The sequence below is a fragment of the Falco naumanni genome, chromosome 1 (assembly GCF_017639655.2).
Source record: "Falco naumanni isolate bFalNau1 chromosome 1, bFalNau1.pat, whole genome shotgun sequence".
Lineage (NCBI taxonomy): Eukaryota > Metazoa > Chordata > Aves > Falconiformes > Falconidae > Falco > Falco naumanni.
Genome location: NC_054054.1, coordinates 49,997,994 through 50,019,415, shown reverse-complemented (window position 1 = coordinate 50,019,415; position 21,422 = coordinate 49,997,994). Strand labels below are relative to the sequence as shown.

Genomic DNA, 21,422 nt, shown 5'->3' with positions numbered 1-21,422 from the left:
TAGAAGAAGCTGTGCTTTTGACTCCGTATTTAAAAACCACAATTATAGCTATTTTTTGCCTGTTCTTCTTTACACAAAGTAATCCCTGCTCCGGATTTCCTAGAGGCAATCCACCTGCACAGAAGATCTTCTTTCTGAATGTGCCACTCACCAGCTGAAATCTCCTCTCTCTGAGGAAGCTTTTGAGCTGTGTGGTTGTCTTCATTATTTTATCATGCCTTTTTCGTTAGTGACAAGAGTAAGTCCACTTTTGAGTAACATAATGCTCTCCTGTCTTTCCCAGCTCCTCATCTTCCTCTTCTAACAGGACTACAGAATTACTCTCTGCCCCAAATGAAGAATCGTTACCCTTTTCTTTTCCTGCTGCCCTCATGACTTTGCAGGCATGGGTCCACATTTCACATTTATTGTTCTCCATACGATAGCCTTTTACCTCATGGCACAGCTGGAGTACCGAGTCATCAGTGCACACCACATCTCCTATTTAAAGCCTTGGTGGGCCTCTACCCTGCTCAGCCTCTCAGCCACAGAAGAACCACAGTGGTTCTTCACCTTGTCTGCTATGACAGCAGCTATTTTGGGTATCCTCATGACTCCACTCACAGCGAGGCAGCAGTAAGGAGAGATACTTACTGGATGTGGTGCGCTTCACACATGACACCGATTCCGATTTCTTCGGCTGGCTATTTGAAGTTCTCCCTTTTCCACTGATGCCATTAGCAGTCGCAGGAGGCTTCTTGCCTTTGAACTGTTTGAAAACAAAAGTGCAAATGGGCTTCAGCTATTCCTGCACCACTGGCACTATAGTCACCCTTTCATCAAGGGCAAAGCCTGACAAAAAGCTATCTGCTCGGAGAGCCTTTATATGGTGCATCGATCCGAGCTGGAGACAGCGCTGCCTCCAAGGATGTCATCTCTGAGAGCTGCCTACTCAGCAGCAGCCATGCCGGCGATCACAGGGTAACAAGGGGATGAACCTTGTCATGTATGCTATACCTAGAGTATGGACCATCTCTGGTGGCATCACCGTCTCCAAGTTATTTAAAACTCTGGCATTTACTGCATTAAGCAAGCCATTGTGAGGCAGAAAAGTTGCACCTATGAGTAATTTTATACAGTAAATATTCGTGAAACACACGTTTGTCAGAGTTAATTTCATAAGAAAAAACCAACAGGGTCTGCCACACAAAAATTCAACACTTTCTTATTTACTATAAGACCTTGCAATTCTTGCGGTGCCTAGATTTTATTTTTTTTTTTTTACAATATAATTATCACATATTTTTAAATGTTAGGACTCAACGTATTATTTCCTCTAAATACAATCTCTAATAATTAATCTAAAAGAAGCTAATAATTAAAAGTTTTTCCTACTTAAAAACCCCTCTCATAATGGCCAGACAAGCTCACACGATTACCAGAAACAGCACATTTCAAGTCCAAGGGGTTTCCATTTAGAGGGCTCCCTGCAACGAGCCGAACCCTGGGAAGAGCAACGCTGCCCTGCCCAGCCGCAGCGCGCCCACGGCGGGTGCCTGAGCTGAGCACGGGGCGTACACGTGCCACGCTCTGCTCAGCTGCTTCCCAACGCTTCTGAGGGCTGAACTGGGAGTGCACCGAGAAGCCTGCTTCTGCAGTCATCAGGGCAGTTTATTGCTCAGGTCCACCTCCTATTCTGCAGCTTCACTGAATGCCAATATTCCAATAGGAAGTTTCTGTAAGCGTTATGTGAGCTAACACGCAATATGTACAATTATACATACATATATACATATATATATATACAAATAATACCTTATATACGAGGGAAACACCTAACTGTTCCATTCCAGATCAGATTGAAAACCACTCATCTTTGTGATACATTCACAGGCTTATGCCAATAACCAGCTTTCAGAGACTGGCTCCAGGCTTTGCAGAAGGCTCCTGGTGTGGCTGTGAGCCACCTTGCTCTGCCCCCCTGCTGGGGTCTGACCCCGCTGCTGAGGCTGAGCCCACAGGATTTTGTCTGCTTCCCATTTCAGTTGAGGTCCAAAAGCCTGAGGCCTCAGGCTTCTCAGAAAGCAGCACAGACATAGGCTTAGGTGTTTTTCAGTGTAAGCAAACACCAGGCAGTAATTTAAATATGGTGTAGACACACTATCTACAATATAGAATATCCTTTAGTGTACATATATATATATATATATATATATATATATAAAATGATATATTTGTATAGTCACAAGGTATATATAACCATAGTATACACAACATACAGATTCATAAATTTCTAGAGGGGCAAATTTGTTGTCACAGCCAGGTCATATTTCACTTTGTTGTATTTTGTTGGGTTTTTTTAAAGTTTTTAAAACAACTCACTGCCTAAGGAGACAGAAGGCAGCTAGATACACATTCCGGTTAAGTTTGAAAGGTCTATTTTTTTTGTTATTATCCACAGTCTGTAAATCATCAAGAACTTGTGGGGAAAGCCCTTCCCAGGTATCAATACTTCCACATCAGGATTTACAACTTAGCAAACCTGTTGCATTTGCAGGGGCTCCTGACTAAACTCCAAGCACTTCAGTACTAACTCTAAGAGACTGAACAGGCCATGGCCCTTAGGATAATAATCAGATAAACAGAACAGCCACAAAATAAAAAGCTTTGTAAAGTATTAAACAGTACAGTACCTGCGAGCCAGATCCCCTCCCCACCGTAGAGGTATTAGTGACAGACTGAGCAGAAGACAGATTGGATGAGACAGGGTATTTGTAATGGTTAGAGGAGAGTTTGTCAGTAGATAACCTATTGGGTTTCCTGTCAGCTGGCGGATAGCGCGCAAAGATTTTTGGAGACGGCAAGTTATCGTACAGGCCTGCATTATCATAAAGCATTTCTTCTCCAATGTTCCTGCTACGAGAAGGAAAGCCATCTTCTGGTTCCCACTGCAACACATACACTTTGGCAGTTAGTAAACGATACACCATGCAGAACCTCCCAACTGAAATTAAAACACTAGTATTTCTTTTGACCGTAGCAAGAGCACATGCTTGCTGCTTACACTTGAGTCAAACTATTTAGAAAGTAGGGGAGGACACAGCGTGGAAAAGCATTGCACTACATGGCTCATAGCCTCAGTCCTGGGCATCTTCCGCAGCATGAGCAAACCAGTACTACCCCACCGCCCTTGCTGTTCCACAGCCTGCAGCTTCAGTTGTTAGCTCAAGCACCGAGGGGGCACAAGCAGACTGTGTTAACAGGGGATACTCACAGGCTACACAGATGAATCTGTGGGATTACATCTGGTTCATGAGTTGTTAAAAGTAATATGGCCTAACAATTAGCAGAAGCCAAGAGGTTTTATTTTCTTTCTTTCTTCAGGCTATATATCTTTCCAGTGAATACCAGCTGTTGGTATGCTAGCATTACATTTTATTTGCTGGAGAATTATTCTGAGCTAACCAGCTAAAATAGCTACAGGCCATTCCTTTTTTTTTTTCTTTCTTTCTTTTCAGAAAAATGGAAAGCTCAACAACAATACTCCAGTGATTCATTCAATTAATCTTAAAAGAAACCAACCTGGTTGCCAAATATCCTTCCTTAATCCATCCTGGTTGTGGCAGTACACTGCTTATACAAAGGCATAAGTGCATCCAAGAACTATACACACAGACTACTCACCACACATGTGGTCGCCTGTTGTTCCCAAGAGGGACTTTCTACTATCTTTCTGACATTACTAAGACATGATGGAAGACTGAACTTGCAGTCTACTTCACACTTCAAAACTCTGAATTTCTCTTGAGCTCAGCTTTAGTGGGGGCCTTTATGAAGCAGCCCACTTTAAAAGCTGACACAGGCTGCAGCTCCCCTGTAAATCTTCCCGAGGATCATGTATTACTATGGGTTAACAGCCACTATGTGTTAAACCCTATTACACATCTGCCTACAATCAGCTCTGCAATTTACGAAGATGGAAGCAACCACTGTGGTTCTCCTTTGGGATAAGCAGTACCCTCTGTCATGGGGAATGCAGCCCCAGGGACCGAGAAGTGTTTGGGTGTTGTTTACTTTCCAACGGACACCAAAAAGTGCTGGTGTAACCAAGTCTTTAATTTTGCCAGGTCCAATGTGATCTAAAAAATACCCCCTCAAGTGAGTATTATATTCAAGGACTTGGCAACAAATCATCAACAGGCAACTGCTTTCTAAATGCACGTTGGCTCACATGCAGGTTAATGTAAACAATATGTCCCACACCCCTAGTACTCTGTAGGTGTGAGAGAAGTTTGCAGCCCCCAGTCAAAAAAAAAATAGGAGTTCATTTGGAAACTGCCCAGTGGGGCTTTTTAGATAATACAATTTTCAGATGTCCACACATTTAACACATGCAAACCATTTGCTCTGTGCAAATTCAATTCTTACCGATCCATTTATGCAGGGAACATCATCATAATGAAGTGCCATTCCACTCGGACAGGCGTAGCCATTGGCAGTGCTTCCCCGATACGGATTTGTAGATATAACTCGCCTGTTCATGAAACTGAATAAAGCAAAATAAAAATAATAAAAAACAGTGCTTGAACCTAAGTCTCAATGACGATTCAGTGGTATGTTCCCTGCATCTGGTTATGTAGCCTGGAAGCACATATCTTCTCGCTTTCTATGGGACAGTTTTCCTTCTTTTGCTATTCATGTGTTGCTGCTAGCAGCCAATATTACAACATATGTTCCTGCACTCAGTTCTTACAGTGGGGATACAAGTGTGTGAAAGCCAGGAGGGCAACAGCTGTAACTGCTCAGTGGCATGTTTACATGGGAACCTGCTGATCTGTGTTATAAACCAGCTTGCCCGTGTCCCATAAAAGTTCCCTTGTTGTCTGCATCAGGGAGAAGCAGGTGTTTCTGGGTGCGTGCGTGCCAGGGGGGGAGGAGGGAGGCAAACTTAGGAATCGGGAGAAACAAGAATCAAATTCAGCAAAAATTTGGGGAAAATGAGTGGAACCTTGATGAAATCTAAGTTAACATATTTATCAAAATTGGCTGAGTAATTACTTTCTCAAAACCTGGGAATTTTTCTTTTCCATATCAGAACTTTTGGCTGGGTAGAGCATGCACAATGACACTATGCTTCCCAGCTCTGTCTGGGTAATTGTGCATGCAAATACTCTATACGCTCATTCTTGCTCTATTGCAGACAGTGGATCTGAGCTCTTTGGAAACTTCAAAAGGGGTAGATTTTTTCTTTCAATTTAAATCCTCTCCTACACCACCACCACCATGACCATCACCCTCATAGCTTGTTCTACTGGAATTCTGCAGAATATGTGCAAGATACCATGGACTACAATGGGCTTGCAAAGATGTAACAGTGCAGAAAATGGCAGAATCACGCCCAATAACTGTAACGACCCCAAGGAGAGTTTTTCTTTGTATCAACCACTGAAATTGAATGAGGTATAGGGCGAGATCCCAAATAATTCCTATAGCTTCAGGTGTACATGCCTGGGAAAACAAAGCTTTCCATCCCAAACAATGGAACTATTCAGACTCGGTGCTGACACTCACAAAATATGATAAAGCCCTACTAAACCAGAGAGGGTCTTCTGTAGTGCTGGCCGGAGCTCAAGAATGCTGTGGTTTCAACAGTTGCTTTCTTTTGGCTTTGGAACAACATGGAGTCCCTTCAATTTCTTATTCAGAGGGAGACAGACCTCATCCAACTGTGGCTCACCTGAGCTGCGGGAGACCTGGGCTCACAGGAGGGACGAGTGTGCCCAGTTCAATGTGAACCTTTCAGGGCAGTGCAGGGGTGGAATAACTTTTCTTACTTCAAACAAGCAAACAACTAAAAGCCCAAGATCAATTCCATGACAAAAAATGATTTAAATTTTATCATATCTCACACTTCACTAGACATTATTAAAGGGCTGCTGTTTTTCACTGCTCCCCTTAATGGAAAGCATTCGTCAAGTGTTTCTGGTTATCCTGAAGGTCTGCATTTGGAGTCATTACTGTATATCTTTCCATTTAAGTAGTTTCAATGAAAGGGATGTATAATAACCATGTCTGAAAACTGGGGTACTCAATAATGACATCTGATGCACCTGTAGTAACTATTTCCACAACCAAAGGAAGCCAAGATTCATCTGCAAACACTTCATAAGCATTATTTCACTAAGCCTCATTAATCCTGTTTACAGATGCATCCATGTAAGTTAACTGTATTCTGAAAATGCTAAATGGGAAAGGAAATAAGAGAAAACCTACTTAGAAGCACTTTTAATTCAGCCTTTCCTAGATGCCTAATGGTTTAGATGAAGAAAATTGATGGAACTCTTCATGAAGAGCCTATCGTTATGCAAAGCATCAGTCTCAGGAAACGATTAACCAATAATCCAAAGTAACTGCATGATAATCAAAGCTTTAATGATAATTGCAGTTAATTTGGAATACTGATATTCATTCCATAAGGGGCAACAATAGTATTTTATTAACACTTAAGTATCACTGTAATTTCTCTTCATTTTCTAGAAGCAGCTGAAAAATCAGCAGACAGCTACTCTAGTTGCTTATCGACAAGCTCTTACAGTTTTTTACAGATACCCAGTGAATGTTAACTAATTCTTAATAGGGGAATTCTGCTATTTTGCAATTTGTTTGACATTCCTTTCTTACATGTGGTCTAGTTGCATATGTTTTTTTCACTTGGCTCCAATTAATATCACATTTGTTCAGAAAAGGAAAGCCACACAGTATTCAGGGGGACAAGGTTTCTATTCTATTTCTTTCTTAAATGTGGTTGATGCTCGATGCTGACTGAAGCAAAAATACCCATCAACACAGGATAAACCTTTTGAGCCCTATTAACTTCAAAACAAATATTAACATTAGTCTGTAAACTAAGGGCATTTTGATTCTATCAAAATTATCTGGTCTTCACAAAGCTGGGTTTGTGGTAACACTGAATCACTTCGATTTCTACCAGAAGTCATTCAAACCAGATCCTGAATGAAGCTGCATCATTTCCCTCATTATAGCTCTCTTAATACTTTGCTAACGGCAGGAGATTCTTCTTTTGGAAAACTCTGGGTTTTGCCTTTTTTTTTTCTTTTTTTCATTTTCAGTTTATTTTAAGTTATAATGGGCAGATGGGGTCTAATTCTTTAATGTATTAAGTCACACAAATTCCAAATTTGTGTGGGGAGTCTCATTTTGCAGTGAGATGAGGGATGACGCCTTTGCCAGCTGTCTTCTCAGGCCACCCGCTTTCTGACCACGGGAACCATGGGAACATCTGCAGCAGGGCATCCCGCCTGTCCCAGCTGTTCCGTCACTCCCGTGTCTAAACCATCCTGTCTAGCCAAGGAAAAATGACAGTCTTACCCCACCAAAGACTGCTTTAATGCCTAAACTGATTTGAACACGTCAAACAGTATATATGCTAAGCATGCATTACTTTTCTTAGCACAGGAACAGTAATGGGGAATTCACTGTACTGATTTCTGTGCTGGGCCATAGACAACTTCCCAGTTTCCACCTCCTAAATTAAAACCCAGAAATTAATTGGACTGGTGTGAGCTTGATGAATTTTTAATTAATCATAAAGAACTTGAGAAGGAAACACTGAGAATGTGACTATCCAAGATTTAAATCCACTATACATTTTTAGTGTACGGCACGTATTGGCCAATATATACTGTATATATTGGCTACATGTACAGCAAATACAGCCAACAGATAAATGTGAACTACATAGCTGTATATCTCAGCATGTTTGTTCTAAGTCACCAGGTAAAATAAAAGATTAAAATATAGCATTTGATACAAGATTTACTGAAAAAAATGAGTAAAGATTTGAGTAAAGTTGCATAGTGTCTGCATCTTTTACAGAACTCAGCAGGATGCCAACATGATAATCATAAACACATCTAACATGCTGCAGCACTTCAGAAGTTCAATATCTTGGCAAAGGGGGAGGTGGATTTTGATAAGCTGCCTTGGCACTAGAGTTAAAATACAGATACAAATTCTCAGAGCACTGGAAACACCCGGGTAGCTGAATGCCTCTCACCAGAAGGTCTGTTTTGCAGCCTGGATGACGCTTGCCGTCATTTCCACATCAATGTAGTCATAATGCAGAGCCCCAGGGTCTGTTGAAGATCCCGTTTCCGCCAGCAAAATTCCTATCCATCTGCCCATGTCTTCGGAGGAGGATGCCTGTGAGGAGAGGGCAAGAACGTTATGTCAGTTCTTTGCTCTGCCAGTGAGCTGAGCATTACTGCAAAACAGCACATTCCTCTTGGCTGACAAGAGGCTCTGGTTTCTCTCTGCTGAACTCCTAAAAACCTCAGCGATTCTTGTTAAATCTGCTTTGCTAGGAGTGCGCTTTAAATAAGCTATGTGTTCATCAGCTATGATGTAATACAAAGTGGGCAATCTCCAAAAAAGGAAAAAAAAATTGTTTAAAGCTAGTGGATTTAGATTCAAGTCACGCTTATTTTAGGCTTCAGAAAATTTTAAGCTGTAATAGAATTATTTTCCTGTGCTAGGCTGGGGGATTTTAGTTAGCATGACTCCTGAGAAGAAAGCCGTCAGTCACAAGTAGAAATGAGAATGAAATAAAAGAGAGAATGGAATAGCAGAAGAGATTTTAATGTTGTGATTTTTTTTAATCCCACTAAAATTGTCTAGATGATGGCATTCATTTTCATAACGGCACAAGTAAAAACATGAATACTATTAAAATAGTTTTAAATTTTTCACATTTGGCTTTAAGTCACAAATTCCAAAGTTAAAAAGTAGCAAAATAAATAATGGAAAAATAGTGGGAAGAGAAAACCGTGCTGTTTCTAAATTTCTCTATCTTTTTAAATATTTCCTTTCCTTTCACAATTCCTTGAGCTGCTATCTATTTTTTCAGCCGCTCTGAACTGCTCACATGTAACAGGCCTGGTTGCAAGGGCAGGAGACTAGTGCGACCTGCACCTGGAAACCCAAAGTGGTCAAAGTATCTGCGATACCACTGAAAGCAAAAGGTTGCCTCCTCCCATATCTTCATTACATTTGGCTTTAAGTATCTTCTGATTTCAAAATATGATTAAAACAGCCCCTCAAAAACATCCTGACCCACCTAACAGCTGAAAGTATGCCCTTCGTAGTGTGAGGAGTGTGCCAGTGCGTACACGTGCACTCTGGCAAGAGCCACACCAGGTTGCTGGCACGCTGTTTTCTAACTGCAGAATTGCCTTAATACGGATACAGGGCGAGCAAAAGGAGTTGACATAAGTAGCAGACAAATGAGTTAAGAGGTCTAGAGTTCCCATCAACAGTGATCCAGTATTTAATTATTGATAAGTTATTTACCCCAAGTGATTACATCCCTGATGTAAAAGTGTGCCTAGAGAATGAGCAGGGATATTTTAGTAGCAGGTCAAGGGAAGGTCAGTATAGAGAAAAGCATCTTACTGAGAAGATTTCTGAACGGCATTAAATCTCAGTTTTCTCTTTGCCTACAACTCTTAGTATTTCTTTTGTCCTTGCAGTATTTACTATCCAGTTCTGCAGTAATATTATTCCAAAGCCTTTTTGAATAGGCCAGGATGTATGAAACTGCTTCCCTAATTTAGCTTGTGGGTGTTCCCGCAAGCCATAGTCATTAGCAAACACCACACCTCAAGCACAGCGACCTCCTGCCCGTTCCGGAGCAGGCGGAAGGTTAGGGGATGCTTCGAATCCAGTCCCAGGATGACTTCACAGCCACGGAGAGGGATAGAAACAATATGTGTCTTCAGATCTGTCCTGTCCTTGTGGAAAATGAGTTTATTATCTTTCACTCTGCACCAGCGCTCACGCCAACGGTTATTTGAGAGCACGTTAAGATATCCTGCAATAAAATGAAACATGAGATATTTTACTCCTGAATTTTTTTTTAAGAAAAAAAAAACAACAACCCAACAACTTAAACACTTAACAACTTGTTGCTCTTATAACAGATGGATTTTAGGGAGACAAGTAAATGACCCTGCCTCACTTCTTTTCATGAAAACTTTTTCTGTGTCAATAACCTGGAAGAAAGCATAAAATTATGTGATCCTGCTCATGTGCAAATGGCTGCTCTGTGTTAGTCACTGCAGTAGCTGCATGAGCAGGAACACACCGATCCCCAAGACTTTAGTAAGAATGGGAGAGGGACAGTGATAAAAAGGTATGTACATAGCCCATGTGATCACACCGAAGACCCACCTTTGCCATGTGTAATGGCTTTGATAACTGTGACTGACTAAAATTTTCTCAGGAAAATCACAGCTCATATGATGTAATTAGGTGATGAGCTACCTTCTGTAGCATCCAAAGTCAGTGTTCTAAAGACCTGCTAAGCACTGATGTTATATGGTGTAATCTAATTTGGTTTGCAACACATTTAAAGCAGAATTTAAAAGACTGCCACTGATGCCAATGAAAATAAAATTCATATTGGTTTAAAATTCAAGAAGCAAATGTATGTGAAATTTAGCTAAACTTCAAGACAAAAGTTTAAACAAAGATTTTTATATTTTCCTAGGGACAATATAGTACCCTTCAACAAATCAAAATTTCATGAACAAATTGCCATGAAAAAAATCCCACTTTTCTTATCATGCTTTATATCAGATACAGTGTTCAGGCATATAATATCATTAAATAGGCAGTGGTTTGTGTTTTTCCTTCTCTGTCCCATAGCAACAACCATTCCAGACTCAAACCTTAAATCAAGACAATATCCAGTTTCCTTGCCTTATTTAGTTTGGGAATGGAAAAAAAAATAAAAATACTCTTTTACTTTTGCTTCCATATTACAAACAGTACATGAATTCATCATGCTGCCACTTCCAAACAGGCTATGAGGAGGAAAACAAATGGTATCTTGCAAAGGCCAGAATTTATGTATAAAAATTGTCTTCTGTCTCAGGTCTGATTTTCATTTAATCCTGTTGGATAGCTATCTCTTTGGTTTTCATTAAAACTATGACTTATCATTAATTTTTCTGGGTTTCCCTTCCAACATTATGGTTCCAATGTCAAAGCTTGATCCAACAGGATACAGCAGATCAGAATTGTGCGCATCTTGGAAGGCGCCATGAAAAAAGGAGGATGTGCACAATCCTCTGATTTTGGCTCCTTGTGACGATCACACTCTTCAGCTCTTCTCCCTCCCCCTGTAACAAAACCCTGTATAGCTGTGCATTATACTAATCCCTAGAAATGGAAAACTCTTCACATGCAAGCCAGCTGGCTTGTTTTAGAGTGAAAATCCTTTATTTTCACAGTACTTGTTTTTCCCCCCTTCTCCCAGCGCACCTCTCAGAAAAGCTCTTCCAAACCCTCCTGCTTCAAGCTAAGCAAGATCCCATGCTTTACACTTTTCCTCCCACCTATCCCCACTTAAACCTTCAACAGCTGACATGACCAAAATGCCTTCAGTGTGTTCCCAGCTCAAGCATCGGCAATTCAGCTTAACCCAGGCAAAGACCGGCCATGTTGCTAGCAGGAGCTCTGCCATGACCCTGAAGTGCAGGTGGGTTTAGTTTCCACCCTAGCTGGGTGTCCCCTGCAGCTCCGCTGGGCTTCTCCCTTTGTTATTGGGAGGCAGAGCCTCCTAAAGCATTAAAGCCTTCACCTATGGAACAGCCTCCCTGAGGGCATTGAACTGAGCCAAATTTCTGGTGGTGAGAAACTCCTTCTGCAAAGACTTCCTGCGATGACCAAAGCCTAGACAGGCTTAGGTATCTTCCTGCAAAATCTGCAAGCGGTGTTGAGTAGAGCCAAATGAAGGCAATAGTAATGGCTATATTTATGTCTATACCTCAAAAACTGATAGAAATAGGAATTAGATTGTACAGCTGTGGTTAACATCTCACATAATACAGAGTAATCAACCGAGTATGAGAGCCCGGAAGTTTGAGTTTTTATGGAAGCCAGATGCTTCAGACAATGCATCTGGCTGGACACAGCTTTTCCCAGCTGTTCTTTTGGTTGATAAATCACATCTGTACTTAGCTGATGTATAGACATATATACACACACTTATTTAATCAAAAATTGCTTATGTGAATGACTCCCAAAGTGTGACTTGAGAGCCACCTGTGATCTATGAAGTTCTCACTGGTGGTCCATGGATCTGCTTCTTTCACATTGGGCAAACATCTATCACACTTCATGCAGTTCTGCCAGCTGCTGCCTAATCACGTATTTTGGGGTTTCCCAAAGTTTTCCTAGTCAATTGAAGGGGAAAAGGCAAATCCAAATTCAGAATCTGGTGCAACTGCTTCACAGCTTTCTTTCTATGGAAGTTTTTTTTTGGAAGGGATTGGGAGAAGCGTGTGTTCAGCCTTATTCACATATGGAAGTGTTACCTAATACTGGAGCACCAAAAGGCAAACAGGAGAATGTAAATACATGGCATTGTTTGAAAATACCAGAGCTGTGAGGACATCAGCTAAGTGCATTGCACGAAGTCCTAAATTGTAAGCAAACTAACAACTAGGATACAAAACATAAGCATTTTCTGCATGCCTTTTTATATATTTCCTTGGTGCTGCCAAGCACTATAGCTGTCATATGGAATGATCAACATTAGAAGGTAAAATAGCTTATTAGAAATTTGTTACTTCATTCAGGATTTGCCCAATATTTTGCCTACTTTAGGAACCCACATTTTAACTCAAATTACTTTAGATGAGGCTAGTCAACTGCTGTCTTGATTGCTACCCCATAAAACTTCAGTGTGATCCATCCTAAAAGACTTGATCCCTTCACAAGATCCTTCTAATTCCTAGCCTAAATTTAATTTCATAGTCCAGCCGACATTCATTTTATATCTATTTGTTTGAGAACAAATATTGTTCCTTTCAGATTTTTGTCCACACTTCTCTTCCCCCTCCTCTTTGCAAAGCGCAATGACATTCCTTCTGAGCCTGGGCTACCGTTTTATTTAAAATGTCAAGTTCTTTTAGTCTCTTTTCAAATGACAAGACTGTAATTACTCCTCTTTAAGTCTGAGTGCATCCTTCTGACGTTGGAAGAAGAATTATAGCAGTACAAGTAATTTTAGAAGAATTTCTAGGCTAGAATTTTGTTTTCTTTTAGTCACAATGTGCATTTAAGACTGAAGGAGAAAAATCACTTACCACATGTTGGAACATCTTCTTCAGCTGATGAGGTCTGCTCATCCGTTGATGGCTTTTTCTTTCCTAAACCAATGATCTTCGTTATTTTTTTCCCTGTTACTTTAGTCACAGTGCCCTTGGCTTCTGACTTTGAACTTTTTTTCCTCTTCACTGTTAAGAAAGCAAAAGTGTGTATTTTAGTGTGTTTAAATTAACCAAAGAATAGAGAAAACCTGAATAAAAACAGTAGTTCAACCAAACTAGTGCAAGGTGGACATTTGTACAAAAGTTGCAGGCTGCAATGAGGTAAACATTAAATGCCCTCCCTAATGCAGATGCCTACAAATAACCTCTGTGCTACAAAAGTCAAGACATTGAGAAGGATTAGAAAAAGCAAAAATCAAGCTTCTAATTTAATTAAATCCAATCAAGCTGCAAGTCTCTTTCCACAGCAGTCATCATCCAATTTATTAGCATGACTGAGGTACCTGCGTACAAATTTAGCTCATATACACAAGAATAAAAATCCAGCCAGATGATCCTTCATTGCTCCTAAACACTTACCTCAAAATACTTTAACAATTAAGTACGCAACAGAGACAGAATATGCGAAAATACCCCTGACATGTACAATTAGGTTAAGGTATGTTATCACAATGGACCTTTTAGAAAAAGCCTTATAAATTAACTACTAACAATTAAATTAGTGGGATCACTATAGGCATTCAATGGTTAGAATTTGGCACCTTCTGTGACCCTGAGGACTTGGAAAGAAAAAGGTCTACTGAAAAGTGGTATTTTGCTAGCATCCAGTCTATGCTTTCATTAACTTCATATGATACTAGTAGTATTACAGCTTTGTGCACTGAGGCATCCTGAGCTGCTGAACATAACATGGCAAGGACTATGGATACCATTTCTAAAAGTGCCTACATGACTACAATCTTAAAAATTTTTTTTACAAAAAAGTTTCTAAGATTAAACAGCATCAGAAAGACAGACCTTTCATTTACAAAAAAAAAAAAAAAAAAAAAAAAACAAAAAACCCCAAATGAAATAAACTTTCAGAAATTGCATTCAGTGGCCTAATTTGGATTCCATCAATAGAATAACTGTCTCTCTCCTAACTGACAGGGCAGCAAAAATACCCATCAGCTTGCCCTGATACATGATTTTGATGAGAAATACATTTAGGATAGTTACTGACTGAGCTGCTATAAATTTATCGCTTCGTTGCCCTTTGCAACAGGCAACATTTAGTCATTATGGACTTGTGTAAACTGAGGAAAAAACGGACAAAATATTCATATAAGAAATGACTGTATGAATTGATGAACTGGGAAGAAGAATGCACAGAAAATATACACACAGGTTGGGGCTCACAATAGGGTATCTTATCATATTTAGCTTAATTGTTAGCAATCATGGAACATTATTTAGAAATTGTATCTGTGCCAAGACTGTACAAACCTGTCACCTGCTGCATGCGGTGCCGAAGGGGAAAGGCAGCTTTTCAGGCAAGGAGAGCTGTTCACCAGCAAACTCCAGCACAGCGATGCGCACGTGCAAGCAAAGGTCTAATTCTCTCTTCCTAAGGGAGCGGTGTTCACAACTTATAACCTGCTCTCTACACATGCAAGAAGCTCCCGTGTTCGAGGGAGGAAGGCTACCCATCCCATCTGTCAATGTCACCCCCTGCCCAGGGGATGACCGGAAGGCAGAGCCTGCCCGCAGACAGGCCTCCATCCCTCGCAGCACCAGCTAGTGACCAACTGTGGCTGTTGAGGGGGGAGGAAATGAAAAGCACTGAAAACAACCAGAGACCCAGAATAACTAATCTTTGAGACACAAGCCCAAAGGAATCATTCTTATGAGCATGAACAAGCAGTGGAACAAGCCCATTTCAGTGTTTTTTTCTGGTTTTCTGTCCTGTTTTCCTTTCACACCTTTTTATTCACACTGCAGAACTGAGAGGCAGCAGAAATAAGGCCTATGACTTAATCTTTTCAAGTCTAAAGAATATACTGATTGCCTTACTGCTAGTGATTTTTTTCACAAAAGCCTTTTCTTTTCATTTCCTTCCCCAGAGCAAAATGAGCAGCTGGTGAAGAGCAGAGCTGAGGCTGGCTGGTGGGTGACAGCTGGAGGTGACCAGTTGCCAGGGTCTCCCTTCCCACATACTCCATTAAGTGTTTCCTATCCGTTGTTTAAAAAACCAGCGTAACTTCATCCAGAACCCCATAAAATGATGCCAGGGATATTTTAATCTCCTTGCAGTCAGTAATGCTGATTATTTTTATTTACTACATATTGAAGGCCATAATTTTCAAAAGCAACTAGCATTTTTAATTACCCTCCTTGGCATATCTAAGCTAGGCTGGCTTTCCAGTAGTGTGTGCTTCATCAACAAGCCTCCCGTGGGGCACCTGAGCCACTAGGCACTTTCGGCCATCGTGAACAACACAGCTTTTGGGTCACAGATGTTTCTCAGCAGGTTTCACAGAATGAAACGGTACCACACTTTTTGAAAGCTTAATAAAAGGTTTTATAGGGTGAAATCCAACCATGTACCACAACTTGTAGAAACCACGAAACCTGACATTGTTCCATACTGTTGGGTATGTCAGAGATCTGTATAGTCAGGAAATGTTGGAAAACAGTCCAGGGAGGAGATAAAGGAAATGAGTCAAAAGGCGAGACGGTGCTGGCACCAAGGCCAGTATTGACATTGTGCTCACTGCAGCTCACATTACATCTTGACAGCTGCAGAAAAATGTCTTATCTAAACGTACCATTGTTATACGGCAAGTTAAAGTCACAGAATTTCTTCTGATTTGGGGAGGAGGGAATGAAATGGGGAAGAGAGTACAACTCAGACAAAATTCCCTCTGAGTCTGGGATTTACTTTTGTCAGATTATAAGGACTACAAAACTTGCACAGCTCCAAAGCAGCACATGTAAAATTTTATGCATATATACTCACAAACTCACTGTTACTACAGGATTATATACATTTTAGTATGTTAATATAAGTAATCATACACAAAAGTTTTTTATATATATATGTATCTGTGTATACACAATAAACTGTGTATATGTGTATACGTACATATGTATGCATACATATATATATATATATAATATGCATAATTCTTGCCTTCTAGTATTCAATGATAGCTTTTTTGCTTAGAAGCTATACACCCACTATTTATGTTGCCACTATAGAGTCAGAGTTACTAAAAGCAACGGTTAGTTACCTACAGTACTCACCCAAGCTCTGAAAGACTATTTTTGAACACACAAAAGGCCAAGTCAAAATTTCTATATTCTGTTTCCTTATACTAATTATATTGATTTTACCTGCCCAATAACATCAAATGCCTTCTGTTACTGCAAAATTTTAAGGACTCACACTTGACATAATTCAACTTTCTAAGTCGAATTGAATCCTAATAAAAACTTTCAAAAACTTTACTGCTCGTTTTTAAAAGACAAAAGCCAGGTATTTCACTGCCTATTACTCCCTAGATGCACATACTATTTACATCACATATCTCTGGATATGAGACATACCTTGCTCTTTCCCATTGCACACGGTAGTGATGCCATTTTCCACAGCACCCTCCCCATCTGAGCTTGGCCTCTCAAATGACAGTTTCTGCAGGGGCAAAGAGATTAGTTGACATACAATGTTGGCACCGTTGCCAAATGAGGTGTCATGAGTCAATTTAAAAGTATGTTTACTATGAAGTAAAACACATTTCAAGCTCTCATCCACTCCGAAGACAAATAGAATATAGCAAAAAATTCAGTTCTAGAGGCTTTAGAAAAGCACAGAATAACAAAACAGGTCTAGATTTGAAACTGTAGTCAGAGTGAAATAATCATGATTCAAGACTTCTTATTACACAATATATTTTAATGAATTTCTAGACTTTAAATGTTGCTGTTTGTTAATCTGCTAAGCAATGAACAATTCCATGGATCAGAGAAGAACAATTTTTAAATTATTTCTTTAAATAATACTTCATATATGCATTTACAATTACAACTTATAGAAAATAATGCATTCCTGCAAGGTGCTTCAGTGCTTTCAATATGTGCAAAAAATTAAGCTTGTGAAATAGATTCTTTGCCATGATTATTCTGTGATGATTGTGTATAAGATATGGGATGAAGAAGTACAGATCTTGTGCCAGCATAGTTTTGGTAACCACATTACTCATGAGTGGTGAAGCCATGAAGATGTACAAATTATCACAAAAAGAAATGAATGACAAGTTTTGCTACACTTCTTTACAGCACGCATTTTAGAAAACAACAATTTCATGGCAGTTTCAGTTACTTTGTTAATACCGTAGCACGCAAACACAACAGCTTTTGCCTTGTGAAATCACGAGGCCTGAGCTGCTGTGGAACATGCCTTGCTCTTATCTTCCCAGGTGCAAAACAACACACTACTGACAGCAGCGTCCTTCCACCACAGGGGTTGAACTTGCCATCAGGAACCTGGTGACGAAACCTTTGTCACTGGGACTTTTAAGCATGGCCCGCAGAGGCATCTGCTCACATGGCTCCTTAACAGAACAGGGGCTTACATTGGTGCTGGTGATATGCTGAGAATTCCCTGAAGAGCAGCTCCCTCTCCTAATTCTTGCTTTCATATCCTGCTGAGTCAAGGCAGCAGAGACAACCACTGGAATAGCCAAGTTTCTGGATTGAGGCACAAACATTTCAAAGGGTCTGCCAAAACAGTGACCTCAGCGTGCCCCAGGAGCTCTTCAAGAACTAAATTCCCCAAAAGAAAAAAACTTTCCCTTAAAACCCTTGTATAATCTTCAGCCATTCTTCCCTGAGAGTCGCATCCCTGCCTGTGCTTTGCACTTGACAGAGTACCGCTGCAGCACAGCACACACATCACACCTGCTTAGCCTGTGCCCTTCTCAATGGCTGAAGAGAAGCTGCTAATGGACACGAGCCAGTCTGCCTGCCGTTTGTGACCAAATGAATACACGTGGCAGAAGTCTTAACTCTGTAGGATGTGTGCAGGTATCCAAACAAACAAAAACAACACAGGGATCAATAGTCTAAAACAGCAGTACAAGTCAGCAAGTATTTTACATCCAGTGTCTAGCAGTGCCTCTTTAATAAATAATCATAAGGGATTTTGCATTCATCATTTTGATCACTTCACCTTTTCTAGCTCCACCTTGTGTACTGGAGAACTCGACAACGGTCCATCAGAGTCTACAGCTCCTGTACAGTTGTTGCACACATCTTTTATAACCTTAGGAGACAAGGCAAAACTTATTAATTATTCATAAAATACAAATCAGAGAAATTATAAACGAATGAGAAGGGAGATGGGAAGGAGAAACACATGGGTGTGGTTTACTAGGCTGGCAGGTGTCAGGCAGGCTGCCACTGCATCAACTTCTCCACACTGTCTCCCCAATTCATTTCACATATGACCTGGAGGAGCATAATGTCTAGAGGTGGAAGGTTTCAGTTTCTAGACAAGCTAAGCTCCAAGTCTCTCCTGAGTAAAGAAACCAACAGTGCTGCTGATTTCCATGTGCTAGTTTTGCAATATGAACTCGGTTGACAGCACCAAATTAATTTCATTATGATGACAAAAAAGTGGGATTACATCCAAGGTCCTACAAGTCAAAGGACAAGAGTTTTGCATAATACACTACCCAGCTGCTCTTTTTTTGCTATTGGAGAACTAATGAAGTGCTGATCGACTTACAGTTAATACTGCACAGTGGTATTTCGTGGCATTTTTGTACTATGCTTGCACACTGACATAAAGGAATAGGTCAAAGTAATTGTAAATGTTTCGAAGAAATGGGAATGGCACTGTCTGCTTTTAAAAAGTTACAGAAGAATCCAGAACCTAGAATTCACTGAGATTTTGATAGAACTTGAAGAGCTTAAAAACCTGAAACTATATAAATGTAAAAAACCATGATGAGTAAAGACATTTGATAAATCCCCATGGATATAATTAAGTTTTTTATCTCTTGTGACGTTACCACCAGCCCATTATCAGTCTGTAATTGCTTGTGCTGATGAGAACAGGTCCCCACTCTCCATTCAGACTTGCGCCGAGGGGGTGCTGAGCTCTACGCTGCTGATTACAGCCATGCAGCCATGCGAGGGTGGCACGACCAAGCGAGATAAGGCAGGCACCCAGCTCTGCTGGAAGCGTTACCCCTAGACATGGAAACTTTCCCCTTTACATGTACATATATGTGTTTACATATCCAGCTCCTCCCTTTACACTGTTTACAGCAAGCCCAACTGGCAGAGAGGAGGATCTGGCCTGAGAACTCCTAGTTCCAGGGAAAACAGCCATCAGCTAACAGTCAAAATCCAGAGTTCTTTCAAGGAGAGGAAAAGCAAAACAATAAACAACGTCTTATTAGTTTCAAGCTGAGCAATTTTGATGTGGAAACTATTAAAGAGCTAAAGATGGCATCAAACAGTCCTTTCACAGCATTGAAGTTCCCTTTAACAGTAAAGCTAAACAAATCAAACATTTATGGCTTACAAAGACTCTATTGCTACAACTCATGAGCACATCATAAATTACAGGCATTATATGCCAAAAAAAAAAAAAAGAGCATCAGCCCCATTTTACAGATGGAAAAAGAAAGATTAAATCATACATTCAATGTCACTTAACAAAATCTAAGCAGAACAGGGAAATGAACCTATGCTTTTATTTCTGAACTAGTATCTTAAAACACTTCAGCATCCTTTCTTGACTGTCTACACTTCCCAGTATCTTGTCCCAGAAACACAAGCACGGTATTTCATGGAACTTAGTGTCCTTTGTAACAGAATATTTACATACAACTGTTGTAAAGCATTTCCACCTCAGCATTAAACGTAGTCCTAAATTCCCCAAAATCCTAAGATTTTTTTTTTTTTTTTAATGTGTGTTGTTTTATTTTCACTTGCTGGTCCTCAGTACAGTGTCAATACACTGCTGGTTTCCTTCTTAGAGAAATGTGACCGTACAGTTTCTGGGAACATTCATTTGTCTCCTGCATGACCCTGATTCAATGGCTCGTGTTTTCAGCATCTGCTCACACCACACAGTTAGTTAATTTTGGCAAAGGCAGATAGTAATGGGAGTTACAGACAGAACAGAGGGAAATGATTTGGCAGCACTAACTGAATAGTATGTGCAAAGTCATGCACTCAAGTAAATCCGGTTCTTATCATACCTCACATATTTAAGGAGAAGTTGAAGTGTTTAATTGGGTTGTAATTAATTCTAGATTAAAAAAAGACACACTATCAAATGGAAGTTCATGGCAAGATCTGAGGTGAATGCATATTCCAGGATCCAACACTTCATCTGAGTTCAAGGGGTTCACTGGCAAAGACTCGTGCATCACCTTCTGTGTGCCATACAATTGTGTATGATGCACAGCATAAAAGTCATACTTCTACGGCTCACCAGGACGAAATGCCTTTAATATATAATGGTTGCCTGGATGCACTCTCTATAATTATGTTTGCAGACAGCTGCCATTATAAATGTGGTTTTCACATGCTTATAGCTTTAACTCAAAATTTTAAGGATAAAACATTCCACCGGTGTTGCCAACTTGCATAATTTCAATCACAAGACTCAGAGTTCTTGTGAATTTTTTCTATGTTCCATCTCCTGGAGTCATATGAAAATAAAAGATCACTATTTTCATTAAAAAACAGTTGTGAGTAAGAGTGAGGAAAAGAGGCCACCAAACTTCTATCCATTGCAATAAAACGTGTGAAAATATGAATAAATGCATCTTAATGGCTCCAAAACTAGAAAGCAAATAAAAGGAATCCACAAATGTGTTATTTTTTAAAAAAATGGTATAATCTGGAAGGATGTACTGAGAACACTTTGTAATGGCGCGAACTCCATTAATAGTTTCAGTTTTCTCACACATTAAAAAAGGGAAATCATTCTTTTTCTCACCACAAATGCCTTTGGACATTACATACACACACAGAGGGTTATCTGCCAGGAAAATCACACTGAGATCATAAACAGACTATTCAAATATTTTAAATACATGAAGACCTTTCATGTCTTTGGATAGCTTCAAATCTAAATAAATTTAAAATAATCTTCCATCATTCCATCACGAGAATTTAAAATACCACAATTACCATTACATACAATGTTACAATTAGCAGACTTCAGAACTGCCTCTTCCAAATGCAGACCTGGAAAAAGGTTGTGCAGCCTGAACTATATTATTATTCCTTATTTATAGAGTCACA

At 40.0% G+C, this 21,422-nt stretch overlaps 1 protein-coding gene across 3 annotated transcripts in view; it reads right to left on the bottom strand.

Moving 5' to 3' along the window:
- Window positions 1-21,422, bottom strand: part of AFAP1 (actin filament associated protein 1) — a 121,804-nt gene that overhangs the window by 11,944 nt on the left and 88,438 nt on the right. For 2 of the 3 annotated variants that reach the window (XM_040593390.1, XM_040593384.1), the window contains exons 7-14: window positions 18,325-18,417; window positions 16,704-16,788; window positions 13,152-13,301; window positions 9,657-9,868; window positions 8,057-8,202; window positions 4,408-4,525; window positions 2,673-2,927; window positions 634-748 (exon numbers count right to left, since the gene is read on the bottom strand). In XM_040593390.1, coding sequence (XP_040449324.1) covers window positions 634-748; window positions 2,673-2,927; window positions 4,408-4,525; window positions 8,057-8,202; window positions 9,657-9,868; window positions 13,152-13,301; window positions 16,704-16,788; window positions 18,325-18,417 — 1,174 coding nt within the window. The remainder of the gene's footprint in view (window positions 1-633; window positions 749-2,672; window positions 2,928-4,407; window positions 4,526-8,056; window positions 8,203-9,656; window positions 9,869-13,151; window positions 13,302-16,703; window positions 16,789-18,324; window positions 18,418-21,422) is intronic. The other variant, XM_040593399.1, reaches the window with a different exon arrangement.